At 33.5% G+C, this 27210-nt stretch overlaps 1 protein-coding gene and 1 long non-coding RNA gene across 3 annotated transcripts; one reads left to right on the top strand and one right to left on the bottom strand.

Annotated features, from left to right (window-relative positions):
- Positions 1-2029: 2029 nt before the first annotated feature.
- On the top strand, positions 2030-20087 carry LOC145316294 (uncharacterized). 2 transcript variants are annotated; one of them, XM_080156725.1, is made up of 6 exons: positions 2030-2754; positions 9090-9322; positions 10546-10654; positions 11621-12551; positions 14048-14130; positions 19944-20081. In XM_080156725.1, the coding sequence occupies exons 1-6, from the start codon at positions 2158-2160 to the stop codon at positions 19956-19958; spliced, it is 1968 nt and encodes a 655-aa protein (XP_080012851.1). In that variant the 5' UTR covers positions 2030-2157; the 3' UTR covers positions 19959-20081. The 2 variants fall into 2 exon arrangements, with proteins under 2 accessions (XP_080012851.1, XP_080012852.1); XM_080156726.1 differs by lacking the exon at positions 14048-14130 and having other exon boundaries at positions 19944-20087.
- On the bottom strand, positions 20062-24261 carry LOC145316295 (uncharacterized). Its single transcript, XR_013878414.1, has 2 exons — positions 23981-24261; positions 20062-23149 (listed from the first exon to the last, which is right to left on the bottom strand). It is a non-coding gene; the product is annotated as an uncharacterized LOC145316295 (long non-coding RNA).
- Positions 24262-27210: the final 2949 nt, after the last annotated feature.

Below are 27210 nucleotides of genomic sequence, written 5' to 3'. Positions count from 1 at the left end.
AAAGTTCAGATTTTGTAATATTTGTACTCTCTCAGAGGGAAAGAAAATGTACAATAGAGATTGTTGCGGCAAAAGTTCAGATTTTGTAATATGTGTACTCTCTTTGAGGGGGAAAGAATAAGTACAATAGGGATTGACTAGGAAAAAGTTCAGATTTTGTAATATGTGTACTCTCTTTGAGGGGGAAAGAATAAGTACAATAGAGATTGACTAGGAAAAAGTTCAGATTTTGTAATATTTGTACTCTCTCAGAGGGAAAGAAAATGTACAATAGAGATTGTTGCGTCAAAAGTTCAGATTTTGTAATATTTGTACTCTTGTGAGGGAAAGAATATGTACAATAATATCAATTACTAAGTACAAACGAAAAAAATTACCAAAAATATAAGATGCTAAACCTGTTTTTAAGAGAGTGGCTTTTGTATTATTAATCTGAAAACATTTAAAATATGATGATTTTTAACTTTAGACAACATATTTTTGTAATTATATAATTAACCTATTTATCTGATTTTTGCAATAATAATTACTAGAACAAATAAAGCATGTTCTTATACAGTATCCTTTTTCTTTCCTTCTGAATTTAGAGTTTCGCTTTTTATGGATGTTGTTATCCTTGTTTTTAGAGCACTGCTAAAATCACTAATTTAGAAGTACAAAAATTACAAATCCAGAACTTATTCCACTAACAATGGGTAAAGATGCACCTTGCGTTTTATCATATATATTCATTTTATAAAGATATAATTATTGTATAATATTACTCTATAGTTCACTTTGTCTGTCTGTCAGTCCGTAAACGCTTCAGTAAAATTTGATTTTCTCGGATGCTATTGAAGAAACACTGCTGACATTTTTCACGGAAGATTCCTATGACATATGCGCATCTATTCTATGCATTATTTGTTCGTCTGTTTTACGTTCATGCTTCTTAAACGTTCATAAACATTATTTTAAAAAAGGTTTAGTGATTGTATTTGAGTTTTTGTACATTATCTCTCTGTATTTTCTGTGTTATGACAACTGAACATTTCACTTTGTCCGTTTGTCCATTCTATGATTTTGTTTGTGCTTCGATACTTATGGATGTTGTCATCCTTGCTATATTGATAAAATACTAAAATGAGCCCAATGCATGTCCTTTTCATTAGGTATAATATACATGCATATGAACATATATCCATCAGAGGGTTTAGAAAGAGAGTGAATCTTGTTAATTGTAGTTTCTGCAAATGTTAAGATCATAATATCATTTTTTAGACAGTAATTTAGTTATCACCTTTTAACTTCAAACCTTTTAAATGTTGCTTATTTTATTAATCTTAGATTTGAAAGTATTTTTCAGTTTGGATTTAAAAACCATTAATATACTCTAAGCCATACTGAAAAATCATGTATTTTATCGCTATACAGAAAATTTTCTACAAATATTTAAATAAACATTATAAGATTAATAACTCTGGTGTTGGCCCTGAAAGCTGTCTATAATACGATGCGCTAGATAACTACTCTGAATTATTCTTAGCAGATTGTAATTTATTGGGATATGTTTTGGAACGCTCTAGTGTCCATATATCTGAGTGAGAAGCCAGAGAGGGAGGGGACGTCGGCCTGTTTTTTACTCTAGTACCAAAGTTTTATAGTAACGATTTATATTTGTTGGCTTAACAACTTTGGGGACTTTTATTGAATTTTGGTTGGTTCATTATGTTGATTGTCCACGCGTTTCAATCACCAATTGTAATCTTTAGAAAAGGTAATTTTGGGTATCACCATTGCGGATGTGCATCAATATATCTAACATTGTCTTATCCCTTTACATCCCTGGGGAGTGGCTATGCACAGTAGAACTCAACATTATATGCATACAATCCAATTTTCTTTATTACCTTTTTCTTACATTTTAGCCCTCCAATTAAATCCAAGTTATTATCTCTCCTTTATTTCTATTAGTAATTAATATTTTTACAATTTAAATAGGTGATTAAAATAATTAATTTCTATTGAAATATTGTTACTTTTCAGACTATGTAGAAAACAATGGGTTGGACAAAGAGCTAGTGTGTTCACCCCAAGTCGCTAGCTCCCAGCTGGCTGCGGTCAGCCAAGCTCACACACAGTCAAATAAAATATAAGTTAGAAATATCTATAAAAAAAATGGCTTGGGGCTATTGGAGTGCACACGCACTGCCCCCATCCAGCCGTGTGGAGCGGTCAAGCAGTCCAGTTCCTATCTTGCGCAGTCGCAGCAGAGATCAGTCGTTGGAGCGCGACCGGCGGGAACGGGAACAGTCGGCGTTCACGACGCCGGCCCGCTCGGCCATCTGCTCCTCGACGGCGTCGGTGTCGACGGCTCACCAACATAGGATTGGCACCAGCAGTCCTGACACAGACCTTGACTATAGAACTAGAAGTGAAAGAGGAACGTTGCCGCGCGGCAAAAGTATTGACGATGTGAATTGGGTTCCCGAGCGGAACACCCTGCCTCGGGGCAAGTCAGATTGTGACTCGTCCTGGACGGACCGGGGACTAGTAAGGGGCAAGTCGGACAACGACTGGGGTGAGCGGCTGTCGCGCAACGCCAAGTCTGGCAGCGAGGGCGAATGGTGTCCCGCATGCAGCAGCGGCAGCAGGGTCAGCTTCCAGTCAGTGAAGGGAAGCGGGGAGGGATCGTCAGGAGCTGAGGGTGGCGGCAAGGCATCCTCCAATATATTATCAAGTTCTCTACCTACACCTCCTCCACCACCATTCCAGGTAACAATAATAGATATATTATTACATGGACGTTGCACAAGATTTTTATGAAATTATGCTTGATGTTGGCTAAACGATATCCCCTTTCCTCGTTTAGCTCATCTTATACCTTTCTTCTGGATGAACGAACTGACCTATAAATGACGTTCATATTAGTAAGCTAAATTCAAGACAATTTTTTCCCTGTCAATATATCCACCTGTATCCTATATTAATTGTTACAATGCTCTGCAGTGTTTTTCCCTTGGTTGGTTTGGGTTTGTACGTTAGTTTTGTACGTTAAAGTACAAATTGTATCATAAAAATCATTTCTCGTATTAATTCGAATCCGATGGATAGGAACCGGTTCTCATCCATACGAAAACACTATGTTTAGCATCGTATTATATCCAGCTTTCTTCGAATATAATCTATATCCGCGGAAAGCTGTTTATAATACGATGCGAGAAATAGCTATTAATTTCACCCATAATTTTGATCATGAAATAGATTTTATAAAAAAAAATTTGAGGCTTTATATTTTCACAGCAATTTTTCGATTTTTTTTTCTCTGGTAGACGCATCTGTATTTATACATATGTACAACATATGAATATTAGATTAATTAATGGAAAAGCTATTAATTCATAGCCCTTAATTAATTACATACTAAGTATGTATTTTCACGCATCCATCAATTAATTAGAAACAAATATCATATGTTGCGTGAAATAATCTTTTTTTATTTTTTAAAGTACATATATCTTATTAGCCTTACATCTGACCAGCGACCATAGCTTAACCAGGGACGAGAGAATGATATTCTGACAAACAATTCTAAAGGAAAATTTCCTCACAACCCCCTTCCCCTTTTCCTCCCCTTCTTTCCCACCATGCTTCACTTACATAAAACATAAAAGATTTCCTGATTTTACATAAAAAACTTTATAAGGTTTCGTGATTTTTTTGTAGAATTGATTGTTATAATAGCTACCCCTGAGCTTAGCACATTCGCTTGTCGACAGGATCGAATCTCAGCTCAACACCGCATTAAAACTAAAGACGTTAAATATGATTCCAAATGCATATATGTCATTAATAGCTAGCCGGGAGTAAGGGAGGGGGCAATGGGCAATTAATTCAATTTAAGAGTGTTCGCTGAAAAGCGATGAAAACCAGATTTATCCAGAAGATTTGACCAAATAGTTAGCGGGGCATTGATGCGCTAGTACCCAAAGTCAGTTAGAAACTGCTAAATTCATGCACATTCCCTTTAAGCCAGTACCCGAAGTCTGAGACTCTAAAAAATTTAATATTCTATCCATTGTCCCCACCCTTACTCCCTGAATAGTTAGAGCAAACAGAAAACTGGCGCAACACATTGCCATGCACAGTTTTGACTATGTTAAGCTTACCTAATATAGAGAACCCAATCGGTTTAGTAGTTATTGCAAACTTATGCTTCAGACAAAAAATCCTCTATACATGATAGGATAAGAAATACTCTGGTATAGCCGAGCTCAGAATATTTGATATGTAGATCTTGTGTTGAGTTAATACACACACACAAAGTTTATTTTTCTTTCCCACATTGTAAAAATATTTTATGTTTAAATAGCTTTGTTTTCTATAAATATGCAGGGTGTTCTAAAAAAGAATAATTCACTCTTTTATTATTTCAAATTAAGTACTTGTATTAACAAATAAAAGAGCCTACGTCTTTATAAGTTACTAGCGGCTGCGCCCCTAGCATCTAGGGGCTCTATATTCGGAGAACAGAAAAATAGCCAAAAACCATACCCAGACTTATTTGAAAAAATTAAATAGCCTAAAACCCTCTCAGAGCCTTTGAGGGGCTTCACTGTATAAAGTAGAACCACATCTGTAGAGCAGTCAAAAAAAAGCTTACTTTATATTATAGGATAATGCTTATTTTAAAGCCCTATTAAAACAAGGATGACAACACCCAGAAAAGCGAAGCACTGAAACGGTAGGACAAACGGACATTGACACTTATATAGTGTCAGAACTGAATAATCAGAATAAAGATGTATAAGAGCCGAATCAAAATTATAAGTAAATTTGTTGAAAAACTGCTTGATACAGGATAATGTTTAGGGACATACTTACATTTTTAGGACTTGATTATAGAGTTGCTTTGCTTATAACATTATACTTTGTTGTCCCAGGAATTAATATGCCAAAAATCAGATCAATCGGATGATTAGATCAATTCGTTGTTAAAAAAGTAAAAAAAAATTCAACATGTTTACGGACATTCTTATAATGATTATAGAGTTGCTACGCTTTCTAAATCGTACCTAACTACTAAAGGAATCACCATGCAAAGTTTGAAATCGATAGGATAACATACCTAAATTAACGAAAAAAGCTAACCGTCTGTGCCGGACGTACGGACAGACCTTAATTATAGAAAAGGATTGGCATAAAAAATCTAACCTTATATAGTAAGAGATATAAGTTTTCCGGAATTTTAATGTAGGGAGTAGATTTGAAATCTGCATCAAATTTTAAGGATTTTTTTATAAAATTCATTTTTTGTATAATTCTTTATCTAAAAGCTGAAATACAAATTAAGTTAATTAATTTTGGCATCCGTGATTGGTGGATTTAAAAAATCTGCGCTCTGATTGGATGTCGTACATCATTCAACCAATTAGGGCGCAGGTAGTTTAAAATCCAACTATCCTATTGGTCAAAATTAATTAACTTAAAATGTATTTCCGCTTTTAGATAAAGAATTATACAAAAAACGAATTTTATAAAAAATCCTTAAAATTTGATGCAGATTTCAAATCTACTCCCTACATTAAAATTCCGGAAAACTTATATCTCTTATTATATAGACCTACAGCTACCTTCCCTACCGACGCCTCAGCACAATTGTTAGAATCAGAATTATTCGAATCAAAATGTTAAATGCTTAAATTAACACTAACATAAAAATGTATATCTACTTAAGTTATATTTGCCTATGTTTAGATAAATAAACCTTTTTGCGAATCTATATATGATTACGTGGATGCTGCACCAGATTTTCGAACACAGTAATAGTGTCTGACTGATTATGACGTAACAAAAAAAAAATTAGCCAATGAGAGGTCACTATAAATTTTACCATTGGTCAATAACGGCCTCTCATTGGCTAATTTTTTTTTGTTACGTCATAATCAGTCAGACACTATTACTGTGTTCCAGATTTTCATATACTTAAGTCAGTGGATACTTGCAGATGGCTAAAATAATGATACACGCCCCATCCACCCTACTCTACCCCATCCCCTTACATATTACTGGATGAACGAACTTACCAATAGATAAGGTCCATGCAAGAAAATTTTCCCCTGTCAAAATATTCACATGTTTTCTATATCCCTTTATTTGCGAGATTAATTTGGCTGTGCTTTAATGAAATTTTGTTGACATTCGGTGAATAGTTTAATTTTCAGTTTCGAATGGGAATCTGGAATCATAGAGAGCACAAAATTCTTTTGTTTGGTTCTCAAGTATTACAGGGATAAGACAATCGAAGAATAATAATTCTTCCTCCCAAATATTTATGATTGAAATTCTGACTTCAATAGCTGCTAAATTGTTGATTAGTTGAACTGCAATTGTCCCCTCCCTACCTGCTGCTCTTACACCAGATTTTCATGTTCTCTAATAAAGTGAAACCCACAGCGGGCTAAAATAACGATAACTCCCATCCATCCATCCTCCTTTTCCACATACCCCCCCCCCCACCTCCTACGCGATGAACGAACTGACCAATAGATGAGTTCTATGTTAGCAACTTAAATTGAATACAATTTTTCCCCTGTCATGATATCCACGTATATTCTATATCCATTGTATTGCTGCTCCTCACTTTATTTACAGAAAAGGATTTCAAAATTTAGCTTGTTATGCTCATAAAAACTTTGCAGTAAGTAAACTTTACTCGGGGGGGGGGGGGGGGCCTCCTAGAAACAGAAAGATGCTATTAAGGAGGGAGATTCTGGAAAAATAGAGGTAGAATCTCTTTTTTTTGAAAGATGAAAACCAATATCCCCCCCAATAAACCCGTTTATTTCAACTTTTTTTTGAGGAAAGTAAAATTTTACATGGGCTAGTCCCTAAAATTTTATAATAACGTTTTCTTATTCGTTGGTTAACAACTTTGGGGACTTTAATGAATTTTGATTGGTTGGTTTTTAAAGTTGAGTGTTCAAACTTTTCAACCGCTAATTGTTCTCTACAATGAGGGTAATTTTATGTATTATCATTAGAGATGTACATCAATTTATTGTCCATTGTCTTATCCCATTAAATCACTAAAAATTGTATGTCACTTTTAGGCTTAGTTAGATTGGGTGAGGTTGAGAAAATACCCAGGAACCAGTGATCTAAAAAGGATAACACAATGGCCGAGAAATGTATATACATCCACAATAATGATACACAAAATTACCCCTTCTGTAGATTACATTTCATGGTTGAAAGTTTGGACACTCAACTTAATGAATCAACCAGTCAAAATTTAATTGATGTTAAGGCAACGATTAAAAACGTTATAAGAAAATTTTAGGGACTAGTGTAATAAACAACCCAATGTCCCAGAAACATTATTGCTGGGGGTCTGAGCATATTCAGGAGTCTTAAATAATTGTTTTGTAATTAAGGCAGGGGGGGGGGGGAGGCATATGTTCAGAGAAGAGATAAAAGGATAGTGCCGCGAGGTAGTCTACTGCAACTTTGTTTAGTTTATTGAAATAATGTAAAGTTACTTTAAGCAGCAGCACCAGGTTTTCATACCAAGTTTTGGTGCACTATATGCATAGTTAGGCATTACAGGTTGCCGCACCACCTCAACCAAACATTTTCCATAAACTATTTTGTTCAAGTATTTGTAATGACTCCTGCAGTACTTCACACAAGCATTCTTATTTATTAAGAGCCTATTCTATAGTACACTTAATTATGCATCATAAAAATGATAATTAATAAAAAAAAAATTTGTTTTCTTTGTTGAATATTTAACATGAAGTTTTTTATAGTGCCTATAAGAAATGACGTCATACTGGCCAACTATTGGTCAATTAAAATGTATATTGGCCTGTCATTGGTAATTTGTATTGTATGACGTCATATTTTTATATAGACACTATAAACTAGCTCCCTTTAACATGCCATGCTGTTGGGCTTATGAATTTTGTGTAAAGTTTAGTGCAATTATGGGTGTAAAAAATTATTTTGAAAAGTCCAATTTATCCAGGGAGGAAGGGAGGGGACGTTGGTATGCAAATTATACTGGTATTCAAAGTTTTTTTAAAGATTCGTGTGGGTAATTTTATAAAGTCTTAAATTGTTGGTTCATACCAGTGTCAAGCAATAACTTTACTCGACATAAGAGATAATTTTGTGTATCATCATTGGATATGTAAATTATTTTTATTCCATTATCTTAACCTCTAAGATCCGTGAATTTGTCACTTTATTATGAGCCAAGCGGCTACGCCACAAGTGGCCTGGAATGACTCTTATTGTTTTAAAGGGGGTGAGGTACCCACCATCCCACAAATACATAGATATAAATACCTCTCATTAAAAGCTTCACAGTAAAAGAGCAATGTCATTCTAGTAGTTTCCGAGATCCTTAGTTGCAAACACACAGAGAGACAGACAGTCTCACATTCTGTCTCTTTACTATAAAGATTATCTGAGTTATAATGAATTATACTAAGTAATTCAATAATAATCAAAAAAAATCCAGATTTAACAATTTATATATTAAATCTTTGTAGTTTACTAACAACATTAACACACAATTAGTTGCTCAGTATAACCCATTAAGATGGTCATTAGCGATACTAAAAAGCGACCATTAAATAGAAAATTATAAATCAAAACATTGAAATATGTACTTGGTTAATTTTCTTTACGCGAGAATTATTTTTGTAAAAAATTGGGAAGTTTGTGCTAAATGGCAGGGGTATTTAAAAAGGATTGAGTTCGACACCCCACCTTAAATTTCTAATACTTAGACAGAGGGAGGATCAGGGCGTTTTTCTACGGGCGATTTATCCCTCTAGAGTGGAGGTACTCTCACCCGAAATAAATGAAACATAAAAAAGTTCCCTGTACAGAAAAAGCAAATCAGAGCAATTTGCGAAATCTTATGGAAGAATACACAGACTTACAGACAAACAGACATCTTAGCTGGATCTTTAAATCATTTTAATGGTGCACCCCGATCTGGTTCACCACTAAAATGATTTAAAGATCCAGCTCTTGTTAAACATAGATAGTGGATCTTTTAGTGTTTAGATATAACAATACATCATTTTTTGTTTTAGGCCAGTTATTCTCAGCCGTCGCTGAACAGTGATACCCGGGTCATCATCGCCAGCTCGCAGCACCACAAGGAGAGGCGGCACAGTGGCGACAGGTCTGGCGGTCAGGCTGGCAGCAGCTCTACAGGCAGTGCTGGAGTTCTGGTCAATCACAAGGATGTCCGCAGGTTAAGTGTGGACAGAAACTTGGTGGCTGAGAGGAGAAATAGTACTGCGGCTCATATTCATCAACAAAGGCACAATATTTCATTTATATTATTCAACACTCTTTTCAATAGCTAAGCTACTCTTTAATTTACTTTGCATGTCTGTTCGTAACTCTAAAATTGAAATGTTATTTTCTCTGCTGATAATTAAGATATACAGCTCAAATTTTTTGGTAAGATTTTTACTAATGAGCATCCAGTATATAATTTACTAATTCCGTCGGTCTTTCGGTCAAGTAACAAAAGACACAAACACTTATTTATTTTATAAAAGTTTCGTGATATCTATTATTCATATTTTCTCTCTTTTTTATGACAATTAAACATCTGACCTATAGCTCATTCAGTCCGTGTGTAAATCAATGAAGATTTTTTGTGCTTATCTACTTATGTATTTTTTCATCCTTTTTTAAAAAATACTTTACATAAATAGAGATTCAAAATAAGCTAGGATTGACACTATTCATAAAATAGAGTTTATTTACAAGAAGAGGAACTCACATGTATTAACTTAATAGCGATATTGTAACGAAAATATCCCTCTATTGAAACTAGCTAAATAAAGTACAGTAAATGTTTTTTGAAATTAAGTTGGTGTATTTTTGTAAAATGTTATGTTTGACAATAATTATTTTTAAAATAATATTGTCAAAAACACAGAAACTGTATTTTAGCTAGTTAAAGCTCAGTTAATCTTCTAAAAACAAGGATGACAACATCCATAAAAGCGAAGCACTGAAACGGTAGGACACACGTACATGAACACTTATATAGTGTTAGAACTGAATAATCAGAATATAAATATATAAGAGTCGAAGCAAAATTGTAAGTAAATTTGTTGAAAAACTGCTTGTTACACGATAATGTTTATGGACATACTTACATATTTAGGACTTGATTATAGAGTTGCTTCGCTTATAACATTATACTTTGTTGTCCCAGGAATCAATATACCAAAAATCAGATCAATCGGATGATTAGATCACATAAAAATTTGTTGTTGAAAAAAGTAAAAAAATCAACATGTTTAAAAATGGACATACGAAAATTTTGGTAATGATTATAGAGTTGCTACGCTTTCTAAATCGTACCTAACTACTAAAGGAATCACCATGCAAAATTTGAAATTGATAGGACAATTCTAACATGCCTAAATTAACGAAAAAAGCTATTCGTTACGGACGGACCTACCCTAATTATAGAAAAGCTTTGCTTTTGAAAATAATTTAACATATGAAATATTGTGATATTAGGGTGAGCATAGAGAAGATAGCAGAGACATCTGTCATCAAAGTAGACAACTTTAGTTTACGCAGAGACAAAGATAGAGACAGAGACAAGGATGACAGGAAGAAACCAAGGGTAAGAAATATTTTTCTCGTATTCATTCGAATCCGGTGGAAAGGAACCGGTTCTCATCCATACGAAAAAACTATAAGTGTACATTCTATATCCGCGGAAAGCCGTTTATAATACGATGAAAGAAATAACTATGATAAAAAAGGCCATCTAGTTCTTACACCAATTAAAAAAAATTGTCAATGCTTTCTCGTCATATGTATGACCCTAGGGACTTATGAAACAATGGACTCCAAAAAGTTTGTTTTTAACCTTAATTTGCCTCTCAAGGGAGATTAAAATTGAAGATTCTACTTACTCTTACTTTTGATGTCACATTCCTGACATAGCAGGAGTATGTGATTTTTAAAGATCCCTAGTAAGACAAGGTGTTGGGCAAATTCGAATTCTACGCATCACCGAGAGGATTAAGAATTAGGTTTATGCCGCGGATTTGGGTGGCCCCCAATAGACTATTATTTTCAGGAGGAAGTACACTGCACAATAAGATATATAAGTTTTCCGGAATTTTAAAGTTAGGGGGAGATTTGAAATCTGCATCAAATTTTAAGGATTTTTTATAAAATTCGTTTTTTCTATAATTCTTTATCTAAAAGCGGAAATGCAATTTAAGTTAATTAATTTTGGCATCAGTGATTGGTGGATTAAAAAAATCTGCGCTCTGATAGGATGTCGTAAATCATTCAACCAATTAGAGCGCAGGTAGTTTAAAATCCACCTATCCTATTGGTCAAAATTAATTAACTTAAAATGCATTTCCGCTTTTAGATAAAGAATTATACAAAAAACGAATTTTATAAAAAAAATCCTTAAAATTTGATGCAGATTTCAAATCTCCCCCTAACATTAAAATTCCGGAAAACTTATATATCTTAATGCACAACCTTCTAACGCACCTGGATGTTTTACAGACTGTGCTTGCACATTATTATTATTATTATACATTTTAATACAATATGTTTTGTTTAGGAGACCCGTGATTCATATTCAAGCCATGACTCCCATAAATCCTCCTTGTCCCAGCGGAGCTCAGAGGAGGAGAACAACGACACAACTGTGCACCGCCACCCACCGAACGGACGACGGGAGCACAAGGCTAAGTCTCAATCGTCCTACACGCGCACCCCGTCGTCAGAGCGCCAGTTCGAATCCTACTCCGAGGCGTGCTCGAAGGAGGGCAGCAGTGACGGCTATGTGTGCCGCTACTCCGGCTGTATGGTTAGCAGCGGCCGCGACACTGACTCAAGGCTCACCTTTCACTCTAGCAGTATTAGATCAAAAACAACGCGTGGCAGCCGGGAATCGCATGTTTCTGAGGATTCGCGGTCGTTGCGCCACAGCTCGACCGGGTCGGTGGAGGAGGAAAAACGGCCGCCACCGCCCCCGTGCAGGAGCTCAACAACGAGTGGAAAGAACAGCGTGTTCAGTGACGATGCTGAATCCCCAAAAGAATGGAAAACATTCCGTGATAGCAAAGACAGCAGCAGCAAGCCCCTACGCAATGTAGAGACAATGCATTCCAATGGTGCTCACGTGTACAGGTTAGGCAAGGGGCGGACGATGTCCAGTCGCGACACAGCCGCCTCCTTGCCACGCCGCACTCTGAGATCACTCACACCTGACAATGAATCAATATCATTTCACGACTCGATAGGACGCGAGGTCACAAAACGGCGGCGGGCGCGGCGACGGTCAGCGTCGGTGTCCTCTAGATGTGAGGACACCGAGTGCGAGCGGGGGGGCGGCGGCAACGGGAGAGAACGTGAGTTTTCCAAGCGGCTGGATTTTGCCCAGTCCAACCAGTCTATCCATGCAACTTCCAGCAGAAATTCTTCTTCAAAATCTGAGAAATCTTCAAGTAGGTCCTCAAGATCGCCCAGTGTTGAGTTAGTTAGAAAAGGTAAAAAGATATTTCTAAGGGAGGATACTCTACAATTAAGTAACCTGTGTTTATCTGAACGTAACTTCCACATAAAATAAAGGGAAGATGTCAGAAAATTAAACAGATCATTAGCTTCGTCAACAATACATTTTATTTAAACTTTGTGTCTTTAAGTGTTTTAAAAATCTAAGAAATGGGCCTTGTCAATTAAATAATTTCATATCTTATAATCAATTTGTCTTTCACAAAGAATCTTCAGATTTCTCACAAATTCAAATTAAGTTAAAATGTTGAATGTCATAATAGTTATTTATCGCATCGTATTATAGACAATTATGAAAAATCAAAGATTAAAACCAGTTTTGTTATTCCCGTGTGCCATATAGTCCCCCTTCCCAAGAAAAAGGATTTTCAGGAGTCTCCTTCTGTCCCTCCCGCCGGAATAGGATTTAAAAGACTTGATTACTAAAAAGTTCCAATGTTAGTCAATCCTCGGTATGACTATTGTTTTATGGAAAATGGTAAATAAATCTCCTCTTACCATTCTTGTGTATAATATATGTCTTTGGTAGTCTCTGGTTATCAGGATAAGAGGGAGAAATACCTGTAGGTCAATTAATTTAATCGCCAGTACCTCTCCCCACCCCTTCTTCTTTGAATTAAAGCACAAAATTAATTATCCTTGACACATTCTTCTTTAATCATTTATTTCAATATAGCAAGTAAATAAACCTAGTAATAGTGTCTAACTTTTTATCTTTGTGACGTAACAAAAATCCATCTCTTTTTTAGGGGATTCCTTTCCCACCTCCCCTCTCATACTTCGATTTTTGTTACGTCACAAAGATAAAATGATAGACACTATTACTAGGTTCAAGTAAATTCTTGGTGCTTCCTCTTAAAATGCCTATCGACCACTTAAATCCCCCCCTCCTTATTTTTTTAAATAGATTGAAAATAATGAGGGGGGGGTAAAGTTTTTACCTATTGCTAACCTTTAAAGATGCCCTTATATAACCTCTAACCTAACCTGACAAGAAAAAAAACTTACTCATCCCCTTATTAAATTAGGTAAGGGGGGAGAGGTTCTGTGCTCTAGGCTGATATTTCAATTAGGAAAAAAAATAATTTGTCAAAAAATCACTTAAAAATATATTTAAACAAATAAAAAAGAAATACAGACGACATTTAAAGACTATTTGATGAAGGCAAATATGTTACTAGATATTTGATTCATTCAAACAATTAAGTTTATTAAACAAAACGATTCAATAGACGTACAGACTTTCTGGTGATAATTATAGAGTTGCTACACTTCCCAGATTGTTCCTCATGCACGATTTGATTTGATAGAAATGTATGACCAAATTTTGGATCAGAGCTATACATTACAGACAAGTTAACAGACAACTCCTGAATGTAGAGAGGCTTTGCTTTAAAAAAGGATTAAACATAGAAAAAGACTATTATACACCTGTTTATAAAGATGTATATTTTTTTTTATTTTGCCATAGAAAGTTCGGACGACCCTATGGGGGAGAAGTCGGGACATAGAAAAGTTCCTTCTGCTGCTCCGTTCGGCACTGGACGCAAAGAGGTAGAGTATAGGAAATATGGCACTGTCATTTAATTTGATGACTCTACAACTTTTACACTAATACACATATCATAACTATAAACCTTGAAAAAATAGTTTGAAATGATAAATCATAAATATTACAAAAAATTAAGGATAAATAATGAATTTATTATTCATTGGATCTTACACCAGATTATCTTGTACTCAAAGAAAGTGAAGCTTGTAGCTGGGTAAAATAAAGATCCCCCAATCCAACCCCTAGGTTCATCCACTCCTCTCTTACTGGATGAACTATCTGACCGATAAGTGATGTCCATGTTAGCATGCTAAATTGACGAAAATTTTTTTACCTGTCATAATATAAACGTATAATCTATATGATTTATTTCACAATTTAAACAATATTTTGAGTTTTTAAAACAAATTTCTAGGCCTCTAAGGTCATTTTTCCTTTAGACAAAACAAAAAGATATTTGAAAATAGTGAGAGGCAATATACAATAAATATATGCACCTTTACACATAAATATTTATATACATAGCTGGTATATACTCTAGGCATTTAAGAAAAGTAGTTCTTGGAGTCATTTGTAAGGCAGAACACACTCTCTCTCACACACACACACAGATACTTACACACAACACACACACACACATTTACACTAACTAGTGCATTCACTTCATGTTGAATTACACATTGTGTTAAAAAAAAGAACTAAGTTGTCTGTGAGGAATTGTCAGAGATATAAGGGGACAATGGGCTGTTTATTACACTAGTCCCCAAAGTTTTCTTATTCGTATGTTGGCTTAACAACTTTAGGAACTATAGTGGATTTTGATTGGTTGGCTCATTAAGTTGAGTCTTCAAATGTTTCAACCACTAATTTAAATCTAAAAAAGACGTATCTTGTGTTTTATTATTGGGGATGTACATAAATTTATCGGCCATTGTCTTATCCCTGGTAAATGTGTGTGGTGTACTCTGGTCTCCAGTTCCATACTATCCTGTTCACCCCCAGCCTGCACTCCAACCAATTACCAGAATTAGGAACAAAATTCATTTTTTTCGCAAGATGACAACTCAGTTATATCCCCCCCCCCCCCCCCACTTAATTTTAATCTTTATTTGAATTACTTATTGAATTTTGGTTACAGGATACAGGGAGGGATGGGACATTGGGCTGTTTATTACTCAAATTTCATTTTGGGACACCCTGTAAATGTGATTTTTGTGTCTGTAGAGCTAAAACTTGGTCCAAATTGGCTATTTTTTTCAAATTACTCTAATATGTGTCTTAGTATGTTTGGCCATAGTGTTTTCTGACCAGATCAATATTTTCCTATTTTTTGGACACCCTGTATTTTCAAAAAAAGATCAAAAAATTTTTTGTTTTTTTTAAATTTTTTTTTCTATTTTTAAGTTACTTAAAACTGTCATATAGATACAGATTTTGACTAATAACAATAATATTTGCCTATTTTACAAATTTTTACACTTTTGGGACACCCTGTGCATGTTTTTAAAAAATGATGGATTTTGCCCATTTTTGGGAGGAAGGAGTCGTTTTAGGGCCATAGACTATTTCTTCATTTTTGTAGAACTTTTCAAGATACATCATTTGTTATTTATGCAAAAAGCGCAAAAAACGAACCGTTTTGCCGTTATTCACTGCCAAAGGCGGAATCTTTTACGTTTTTTGCCGTTCCCGAGGTTCTAATGGCCATTTGAGGTAGGAAGACGTTGATTTTTCAAGATAACTGTGAAATACTTTTATTTAGGCTTTTTAATTTACTAAATTTCATGTGAAGTAAAAATTTTTGTATATCCAACCGATTTTTTCAAAAGGAATTTCAAATGCACATGGTTTATGTTTCTTTTATTACTTATGTTATAGTAATGATTTATATTATATTCACTTCATTTTCTTGTTTTAACAATTGAAATCCATCTCGACGAAAAACGGTTAGCTGCACAAAAAATTTGACTTCACATGAAATTTAGTAAATTAAAATGCCTAAATAAAAGTATTTCACAGTTATCTTGAAAAATCAACGTCTTCCTACCTCAAATGGCCATTAGAACCTCGGGAACGTCAAAAAACGTAAAAAAATTCCGCCTTTGGCAGTGAATAACGGCAAAACGGTTCGTTTTTTGCGCTTTTTGCATAAATAACAAATGATGTATCTTGAAAAGTTCTACAAAAATGAAGAAATAGTCTATGGCCCTAAAACGACTCCTTACTCCCAAAAATGGGCAAAAACCATCATTTTTTAAAAACATGCACAGGGTGTCCCAAAAGTGTAAAAATTTGTAAAATAGGCAAATATTATTGTTATTAGTCAAAATCTGTATCTATATGACAGTTTTAAGTAACTTAAAAATAGAAAAAAAAATTAAAAAAAAACAAAAATTTTTTTGATCTTTTTTAGAAAATACAGGGTGTCCAAAAAATAGGAAAATATTGATCTGGTCAGAAAACACTATGGCCAAACATACTAAGACACATATTAGAGTAATTTGAAAAAAAATAGCCAATTTGGACCAAGTTTTAGCTCTACAGACACAAAAATCACATTTACAGGGTGTCCCAAAATGAAATTTGACAACCTTAAAGTCCCGGGTCCTCCGAACCGTTATATACCACATATGCCCACAGATAAAACACAGGATTTAAGCCAAAAAAAATGATTTTTTTCGGACAGGTATTTTGGGTATTACGCTAGATATCCAAAATACACTTTTTGTTGGACACCCTGTAAAATTAGAGTTTTGGCCAAAATGGCATTATGTGCGCTTTTTACATGAATAAAGGATCATTTTGGTGTATAAAATGTATAGGTTGGATGTAAGATTGATGAAAAAATTTATTTTTAAAATTGTGAAAAAATGGGTGTTTTTTAAATTTTTGTTACCCACCTTCATAGATAGCTAGATATCTAGACATCCAGGGACTCTGAAACTTTTTTTTGGCCATCCAGCATCCTTGAATCACCCAACGGACCAAAATATAGAGTTTTAACAAAATCGGAGAGGTAGTGCAGAAAAGTGGTACATTTGGCAAATAATGCACCTTCTTCATTTAAAAATTCTATAGGCATTCTACAAAAGATATCATTATACTAAAGTAACAGGATGTTTGTCTGTTTGTGTATCTCTGTGTCTGTATCGAAGGATCTCGCTAACCGCTGAACCGATCGGGTTCTCCTTAACAGGGTAGCTTCTCATAGGTCCCGGGAAGGTTTATAACTATTTTCTTGGGGTGTGGGACACCCCTAACCCCCCCCAAAAATGAAAAATACCTCCCCCCCAAAAAAAAAATTTTAAATTTTTTTATCTAATGATGGGGGGATTTAAATTAAAATCTAAAATAAGAAATTGGGTTATCAAATTCGACTCCCCCCTCCTCAAGTGCCCCTAGGGGCCTCTAGGGGCGTAGCCGCTAGTTATGAATATGAAAACAAAAGAATTTTAAAAAGTTCTGCTTTACGTTATAACAATTTTATCTTTCTCTTTTTATTTTTCTGAAAATGTAATAAATTTTTAATAGAAAATATATTTGTGTAAAAGTTTTGTGATAGCTTTCAATACATTGATTGTTTGCAACATATTGGGTGATTATATATTATTTTAACGTTGTACTATCACTGCCACTAATAAATGTACCTTCATATCGCAGGGAAGGAGGCGAAATTGGAATTTTTATAAAAGCCTTTTTATTTGTTGGCTCATTAACTTTGGAGACTTTTATTGAATTTTGATTGGTTGGTTCATTAACTTGTGTGTTCAAGCACTAATTTTGACCTACTTAATGATTATTTTTTTATCATCATTGAGGAAGTGCATCAAATTATCGGCCATTACCTTATTCCTTTAGATTTCCAAATTTTTTTTATTAAAAGCGAAGCTTTTCTATAATTAGGGTCGGTCCGTCCGTACGTCCGTACGTCTGTCCGTACGTCCGTAACGGATAGCTTTTTCCGTTAATTTAGGCATGTTAGAATTGTGCTCTCGATTTTAAATTTTGCATGGTGATTCCTTTAGTAGTTAGGTACGATTTCGAAAGCGTAGCAACTCTATAATCATTACCAAAATGTCCGTACGTCCATTTTAAACATGTTGATTTTTTTACTTTTTTAACAACAAATTTTTATGTGATCAAATCATCGGATTGATCTGATTTTTTGTATATTGATTCCTGGGACAACAAAGTATAATGTAATAAGCGAAGCAACTCTATGATCAAGCCCTAAAAATGTAAGTATGTCCATAAAAATTATCCTGTATCAAGCAGTTTTACAACAAATTTACTTACAATTTTGCTTTGACTCTTATAAATTTATATTATGATAATTAAGTTCTAACACTATACAAGTGTTAATGTCCGTTTGTCCTACTGTTTCAGTGCTTCGCTTTTATGGATGTTGTCATCCTTGTTTATACATATTCGACCTCAGATTTTACTTTAACTTTGTAAAAAAAAAAAAACTTAGAGATCTGATCTTTTTCAGCCAAAGCACAAAAAAAATTTTAAAAACTTTCTAATACATGAAAATTGATGACAAATACTGATTTATAAATGTCTTGGGTAAATTTGAGGCTAATTTTTCTTCCATTTCCATTTCGTTCTAACTTCTAGATGTTTATAAGTTATGGTTTTTTTATATATAAAAATAATAAAAACTTGCAGAAGTGATTGGAAACTTACTTTCAACTATCCTTGTTGTTTCAAGCTTTACAAACAATATAAAAAAAACTAATTTATTTCTATTTTTAAAATTTTGCAATTATCTTGTATTTCATTTAACAATTTTAGCTTTATCCCTATACTAAAGTAATAGGATGTTTGTCTGTGTGTTTGTGTGTTTGTACCGAAGGATCTCGCTAACCGCTGAACCGAACGGGTTCTCCTTAACAGCGTAGCTTCTCATAGGTCACTGGGAGGTTTATAACTATTTTGGGGGAGGGTACCACCACCCTACTAAGATAATCGCCCTAGAAAAAAATTACCCCCCCCCAAAAAAAATTTTTTTTTACTTTTTCTTTTAAAATCTAAAATAACAAATTGGGTTATCAAATTCGACTTTCCCCTCCTCAAGTGCCCCTAGAGGCCTTTTTGGGGCGTAGCCGCTAGTATACTTATGAAGATGCTGGAAAGAAACAAATGTTGTTTTTTTGTATATAATATGCTACAGTCATTTATTGATCTATTTCTATTTTTTTTTTAAGATCAAACTCAACTTTATTTTTATGTGATTAAAAAAATACACTTAAAATTATGATTAATTGCATCCAATAAATTGCACCCATCACAATATTTTAGATTAGGGTAAGCTGGTTTAGTAATGGCTGATGTATTTTAACTTTGCAGGATTATTTTCCAATTGTTTGTACCCTTCATGGGCAGTTAGATTTTTAAAATAATAGGTTTAATCCGGGGAGGGAGAGACATTGGGTTGTTAATTAAACTGGTCCCCAAAGTTTTTAATAACGTTTTATTATTCGTTGGCTTATAAACTTGTTGTCTGTGAAGAAATATCAGGGCGACAGGGAACAATGGGTTGTTTATTTCACTAGTCCCCAAAGTTTTCCTATTCGTTGGCAACTTTGGGGACTTTTATAAAAATTTAGTTTGTTTCATTAAGTTGAGTGTCACTGTCCGTCCAAACATTTCAAACACTAATTGTAATCTAAAGAAGGGGTAATTTTGTGTATCATTATTCGGGATGTACATTAATTTATCGGCCATTGTCTTATCCCTTTAAATCCCTGGGTTTAATCCAATACTAGTGCGAAAGTTGTTATTGATCACTAATTATTTCTATTTATTTCAGGGTGCAATTCACTGAAATGTCGTGGCAGAAATTTGCGGTGAACAGTCTGAATGTCGTATTCCAAACTTCAAATCATTACAAGCGCTTCTCCTCGTCTTTAAAGACACTAAAAATAATATTTATAATAAACTTTGAAAGACAATACCCTAGATGTCATATGCAGACTATTGTGAAAATATGTCTTTATGTCAAATTATTCCATTACATTCTATTGTCCTCTGAAAAAAAGAATGCTACAAGGAAATCTTTCAGCTGAGAAAAAGCAACCAGATTAACAAAATTCAGATCAACATCAAAATTGTGCAACCAAAATAATTTTTTTAGCCTTTAAACAAAACAGTCATCTAATTTTAAGTTTGTGTAAATCATCATTAAGCAAAAAGTGAAAAACAGCTTGGGATAAATACTTAATAATAAATTGAAATTTTGTACTGTAAGTTGAAAATTTGAAAATGTAAATAAAATTTGATGAACAGCAACAAATAAGATAGTATGTAATGCTTAGCTTTTGTATACGAGTCAATTTTAGTATGAATATTTGACAGTAAAGTTCTTGTAAAGTGCAAAGAAATTGGAAACTTAAAAAAATTAAATATATTTAACCAAAAAAGATTAAAAGATGCATTATTTATCACATCGAAGCTTGTAAACAAAGAAAAAAAAACTTTTCAATTTCTTTGCATTATGTCAAAATAAATGCAAAAATGATTATTAATATGCAATTTTTAATTCGTAAAAGTAAAATAAAACTAACAAAGACTCATATCAAGAAAAACAGAAAATAAAATCTGTTTGAAAACTAAAGTCTTGATACATCATGATAGTTTATATTTATAGATGTAGACCTACTAAACAATTTATATTAATTGTATCACAAGGAAAGTACATTTATTGTACAATAACATGTTTATTTATTGCATGGCATTCAAATATTGCAATGTGTTTACATCTTTATAAAATGTGTCACAATAAAAAAAAAAAACTGTGCTTATGTAAAGTGTAAAAAAAATAGGGGGCTGCATTATGAGACTTTTTCAAAATTCATATTTCCAATGCCTCTAACATGCATATGTTGTTAAAGAAAGAATATCTATTTCGCCTTTTTGTTAATATAATGATTTTTATTATTTTCCTTTTTACAAAGTATTGTATTGTAGGATGAAAAAAAAACATTTTCTTTACATAAAAAAGGTTCAATTTTATAAATATTTTAGAAGTTCTAATTTTAATGACAAAGCCTTAGGAGACACCTTGTAGACATTTTTAGATAATTCCAGCAAAGGAAGGTAAAAATATGTAATGCCCATTACAGAATTAAATTCCATACCAAAAAGTCTTGTTATGCAGCCTTTTGTCTGTCTAGGCTTCCCTGTCTGTCTGTCTGTCTTTTCATTCACTCGGGGCTTGGCAGCCGCTTGTAAGCCTCAGAGAAATCAACCTTTCACAATTTAAAAAATCAGCTGGTAGTCAAAACAGACCCAAATATGGCAATCCCTCTTTTAAAAAAAAGAATTTCTTAGAATCCAAACAGGTTTAAAGTTGAGGCTTAGTCGCGGCTGCCGAGCCCTGCTATTGAGGCATCCCCGGGGGTTTTATAACAATGAAAGAATGGTGCTGAATGCTATTAGTAATTTTCTATCTAAATACAGGAAAATATAATTAATACACAAAATAAAATTACTTATAACAAGAATGTGCTTGTCAACTGGGGTGAAAATTTAAAGATAAACATTGTGTAAAATTTAATTTAATTTTTAGAATTGTGGTTTAAACTTATGAAGATTATTTGAGATGTTAATTAAACTGAACTTTTGTTATTTTTTCTGACCAGAAATCTTAAATGATATCAGTAAATTTATAATGGCTTTGGTTGCATACTTTACATATAGAAGTTATTTGAGATTATAAGAAATATAGGTTTTAATAATCAAAAATAGATCTTAAAATTCAAGAATTTTGAAAGAAGAAAATTAACGTTTATTTCATTATTTTTAATTTACAGAGTGTAATCTTTTTCGCGTAATTCCTTAAAGTTGGGTGTTGTGTCAAATGCTCTTATTAAGTCAAAGTAATCTTAATTTTAACCAAATGTATATATATACAGGGCGTTAATAAAAACTGCGTTTTCCAAATTTGGGAAACAACCATTAGGAGTACAAAAAAAATAATTATATGTCAATATTCTCTATAAAAATATGCATCGAAATTGCTACAGGTGTTTTTTAATATCTCTGAAAATAACGGCGCATTTTAAAGCATAAATATTTCAAAAGATGCGTATGATGCTTTTTTCTGGTTGAATTTTGTGCTTTAAGGTTGGTTTTCAAAAATTTATTCACTTGAAAATATCATCTGAATACGGCCAATACAATTTTCTACCAATTACACTAAAAATTTCATTTAAAATTCCCTCACTGAAAACAAATATTCAGTTTTTCTTTTTGTATACTTAAGAAACATGACCTTAAAAATTGCTCATGTTCGTAAATCCCCACCCCTCATTTATTCCTATAATCCTTTAATGTGATTGACAGGTTAATATATAAACTCATAATTTATGAATAATTTGTAATTAAATGCTTTAATAAAAAAAATTCAAACTTCAATAACTTTTTTGTCTTTAGAGATTTTTTTATCAAATAAAAAGGAGTTTTTTTGCTTTTTACTATAACCTATGTTATTAAAGAAGATTCTTTTACTGCAAATGCATCACAATCAAGAAATGTGAAAAAATGACAAATTGCAGTTTCTTAAAAATGCTTTTGTGAGGAGCTAAAAAGCATTTCACCTTAAAACTCATTAAGGTACTTTTCTTATACCTTTTTCTAAATTAATATTGAAATTCTACGATTTTTTTAATACATAATAGAAGAGTTATTTTAATTTTTCTTGCACAACATTTTTCACATAAAGCATTTTTGGAAACTATGTACCTATCATAGAGGCCGTATTTTTAGAGATAATGGAAAACACCTGCTATAAATTTGATGTACTTTTTTACAGAGAATAAGGACATATAATCGTTTTTTCTGTATTCCTTCTGGTTGTGTCAGAAAAACAGAAAACGGAGTTTTTTCTGAAACACCGTGTATATAATGGTCCATAATTAAGAACACTTTGACCTAATAAAGGCATTTGACTACAACACATCTCCCAACTTTACAAAATTATGAAGAAAAAATTACCCTCTTTTTGAATATTTAACCCTTACAGATCGGGGGGGGGGGCTCAAAGATGGAGTGCTGTGACTTCATGACTTTTTAAGTTTAGTAATTATACGTCGGCAAGAGTTGATTTTATTAGGATATCTGGTCTGTGTCGGTCGTGGTGTCCGGTCAAAGTCGGTTGGGTAGCACCAAATTTAGAAAAAAATTCTAAGTAAATCTTAATTTCTACATTATGACTTTTGTGTATAAGGTAGAAACCTAAATTTTTTTTGGTGAATACTTAGATATCAATGACCTTCTGAGAAAAGTGGTGTTATGACCGTTTGACCGCTCCTTGACCGACTTTGTGACCGATTTTTGTCCGGCTTTTACTACAGACATATATCATGAATATCGTGGCTTCTATTACAGCTAGAGACCTATAATTTTTTTTGGTAAATCCTTGAGCAACAACAAACAGATAAAAATATTAATTGGCGCCGCCAACCGCCGTTTTACCGCCGTAACCGCCGAAAATGGCGGTTTCCGTTATTTGCCGTTTTTCGGCGATGATCAGAAAAAGTAATTTTTTTGTTATGAAAAATAAAAGTTCGTCCTAAAATTTGGTCATCCTAGCTGCAAAATTGGCCGCTCTACAGCTGTTTTAAAATTTAGCGGCTGGCCGCTTAAAAGCGGCTAAGGAGCGGCCTGGCCGCTATGACTAGAAAAAGTAATTTTCTCTAAAAATACACATGAACCACCAGAAAAAAATTTTACGTCTCTATCTGTAACAGGAGCCGAGATAGAGGGGGGGGCTCTTGGAGCCCCCCCCCCCCCCCCCCCCCCGATCTATTAAGGTGGGAATTGGGGCCCGAGCTGTAAGGGTTAAACTTGTAATGATTTTAGCTTTATTTATGCTTGTATAAGGAGATCTATTCGTTTATAACAGCTTTTAAAAGATTTTTTTAAAAGAAAACTGCTTGAAAATTGCTCCATTTGAAAATTAATTACCCAGCTCTAAGGTGATAAATTAATTAGGAATTTTATATTAAACAAATTAACATTTATATATTCAAATTTTAGACAGATTAACAGAAAAATTTGATTATTTTATTTGTTTCGCAAAATACTGTTTGGTTCTAAAATCTAGAAATGTAAAAAATAGAAAAAAACTTGAACACAGTAATAGTGTCTGACTGATTATGACGTAACAAAAAAAATAGCCAATGAGAGGCCACTATAAATTTAACCATTGGTCAATAACGGCCTCTCATTGGCTAATTTTTTTTGTTACGTCATAATTAGTCAGACACTATTACTGTGTTCAAAAAACTTTCTTTAAATCAATTGTTTTATTTAGAAAGATTTGTTTTATGTCATTTAAATTTTATCAACGAAATTTTGTTATATTTATAAATATTTATTTCCAAACGTTTGTTACTAAGCATAAATTTAGATTTCTAATTTAACAAAAGTTGTAATTTTTAAATGTAATTTTTTGAAAAAATTTCCAAAAAAAATTTCAAAATGAATAATAATATTCTATTCTCAAAATTTTTGCAATAGATAACAAAAAATTGGAATGAAATCTGATTTTGTAAGTGTTTGATTATAAAAAGAATATTTGTAATTTAAAAAACTGTCACCTCCCCTGTCCTCCCTCCCCCTAGTCCCCTCCCCCCCAACAAAGTGTAAGAATAAAACTGAAACCTGGTCAATATTTTTTTTATATTTACAGCAAAGCTACTCTATACACTTTAAAATATTATGTTTTGGACGACAGTTCTTTGATTTGAATTATGATAGCTGAACACCTCTGTTGATGGTTGAAACAACTTAGAGCCAAACATTTCTTGTAATCCCATGGCATTTGCTTAACGACCATAAAAGACTACAAACCCTTTGATTTTATGACCTGGATGACCTTTCTACAGTACATGATTATGCGTTGTGGTTCTTTTAGAACATTTGCATTTATATAAATTTTATACTATTAATATGCATTTATACTATTAATCATTTCGCGCATCTGACTTAGCATCAGTAGGCAGGGGTGTCCCATAGAGTAGTGTTAGTGCACTACGCTCTGGTTTGGAAAATCCGAGTTCAAGTTCCCTCTTACCAATGCACTTGGATGACAAATGCTGTTGTAATTTATCAGAATATAATCACGCAACCTTCCTTGAGATGGCCTCAGGTTGCAATGAGGGAGATTTTTAGGAAGGTAGGCTTCTACCTATCAAGCAACTTTTATCATGCTCTCCATGCTCCTCATACGACAATGCCATTAATTAGGGTGGCTTTAAACGGAACACCTGCCAAAACTCTAGGTCAGGGGATGTAAAAGTTGAGTCAGCTTGGAATGTAACATAGTGCGTATCAACCTAAGATTGGCCAACGGATTCTTGCTTCCAATTTCCGTGTGCATCTGAATCATAACTTCAAAGAATCATGACTTCAACAGTGATGCCGTGGTAAGGGCCGATATTCGAACACACCCCCTTTCCAATGACGTTTTACAAATAACACAAGAAGCAGGTATCAAAACCTTTATTTAGAAATTTACAGATCCAGCGATGCATTACCTAACCATCGACCTGATTACCCTGTCCAATTTTCGGAATATGGCATTAAAGAATTGGTACTGGTTAAAGCAAATTTCGGATGGTGTGCGGAAGAGGGTATGTTTTATCAAATTTGCTATGTTGATTAAAAAGGTCCAATTCACGCCACTCACCCACATATTATGTACACACCATTGTTTTCTAATTGCAGCAAGAGATAGTGCCTAATGGTAATCGTCCAAGGAATCGCAATTAAAAAACAGGATAACTAATATACATATAAAAAAAATGAAATTGATAGGGCAATTCTAACAATTGACATTTCTAAATTATTATAGTGAGCTATTCTTTATGAAGGGCACCGTCTCAAAGAGAAGAAAAACTTTGCTTTGAAAAATTCTTTGCGGACGCAAAATATACCTATGTACGTATCAAAATAATAATTACTAGCGGCTTCGCCCCTAGCCTCTAGGGGCTTTGCCCCAAGAGATGACAACAAAAAAAATAAAAATAAAAAATAAGAAGAACTAAAGAAATTTTCTACAAAAGAAATTTTCTACAAAAGAAATCTTCTACAAAAGAATTCTTCTACAAAAGAATTCTTCACAAAAGAATATTTCTACAAAAGAATTCTACAAAAAAAAAAAAAAAAAAAAAAAAAAAAAAAAATGGGGGGGGATTTTTTTGTTTTTGGGGGGGTTGGGGGTGTCCCACCCCCCAAGAAAATAGCTTAAAACCACCACAGGACCAATAGGTATATACCCTGAAGAGTAGAATCCGATCGGTTCAGTGGTTACCGAGATCTTAAGGGACGGACGGACAGACAGACGGACAGACGGTCAGACGGACAGACGGACAGACGGACAGACGGACAGACATTGTTCTACTTTGTATTATAGATATAACTGAATTTATCTTTTAAACAAAGATGACCACATCATTAAAAAAGCCCAATAATTGTTATTTGAATCATATTTTTAGTAGCGAAGCTACTCTATAATTTGAAATGTCCGTCTGTCTGTATGTCCGTATGTCCGTATGTCTTAGTTTGGGGGAAACGTGATTTTCTCGGCTCCTATAAAAGATAAAAGGCTGAAATTTTTTGACAACATTCCCATTATTAAGGAGCACAATTAACTATAAAACATCAATAGCGATAGGACCGCTTTTTAGCAGGTTTTAGGCTATTTTTGTATTTTTCACATTTTTCTCCATATCTTCGGTGTTTATGGTCCGATTTCCAAAATTTTTTCAGTTATAGATATCAAAATTAAATTTCCTGTCGTTTCAAGAAAACATCAATGGTGGTCAGACTGCCTTTTTGCAGGTTTTTGGCTATTTTTATATTTTTCACATTTTTCCTCATATCTTTGGTGTTTATGGTCCGATTTTTAAAATTTTTGTAGTTAAAAATATCAAAATTAAATTTCCTATTGTTTTGAGCATCCAGTATGTAATTTACTTTGACCGTCAGTCTGTTAGTCGTATTACTGAAATATAAATATTATGAAATTAAAACAAATTTTGAAAAGGTTTCGTGATTTATTTCCTAATATA

This window comes from Acartia tonsa, chromosome 4 (assembly GCF_053477335.1).
Source record: "Acartia tonsa isolate MP-2025a chromosome 4, ASM5347733v1, whole genome shotgun sequence".
Classification (NCBI taxonomy): domain Eukaryota; kingdom Metazoa; phylum Arthropoda; class Copepoda; order Calanoida; family Acartiidae; genus Acartia; species Acartia tonsa.
Note: the sequence above shows the minus strand (reverse complement) of the source record. Positions and strands in the feature narration are given on the sequence as shown.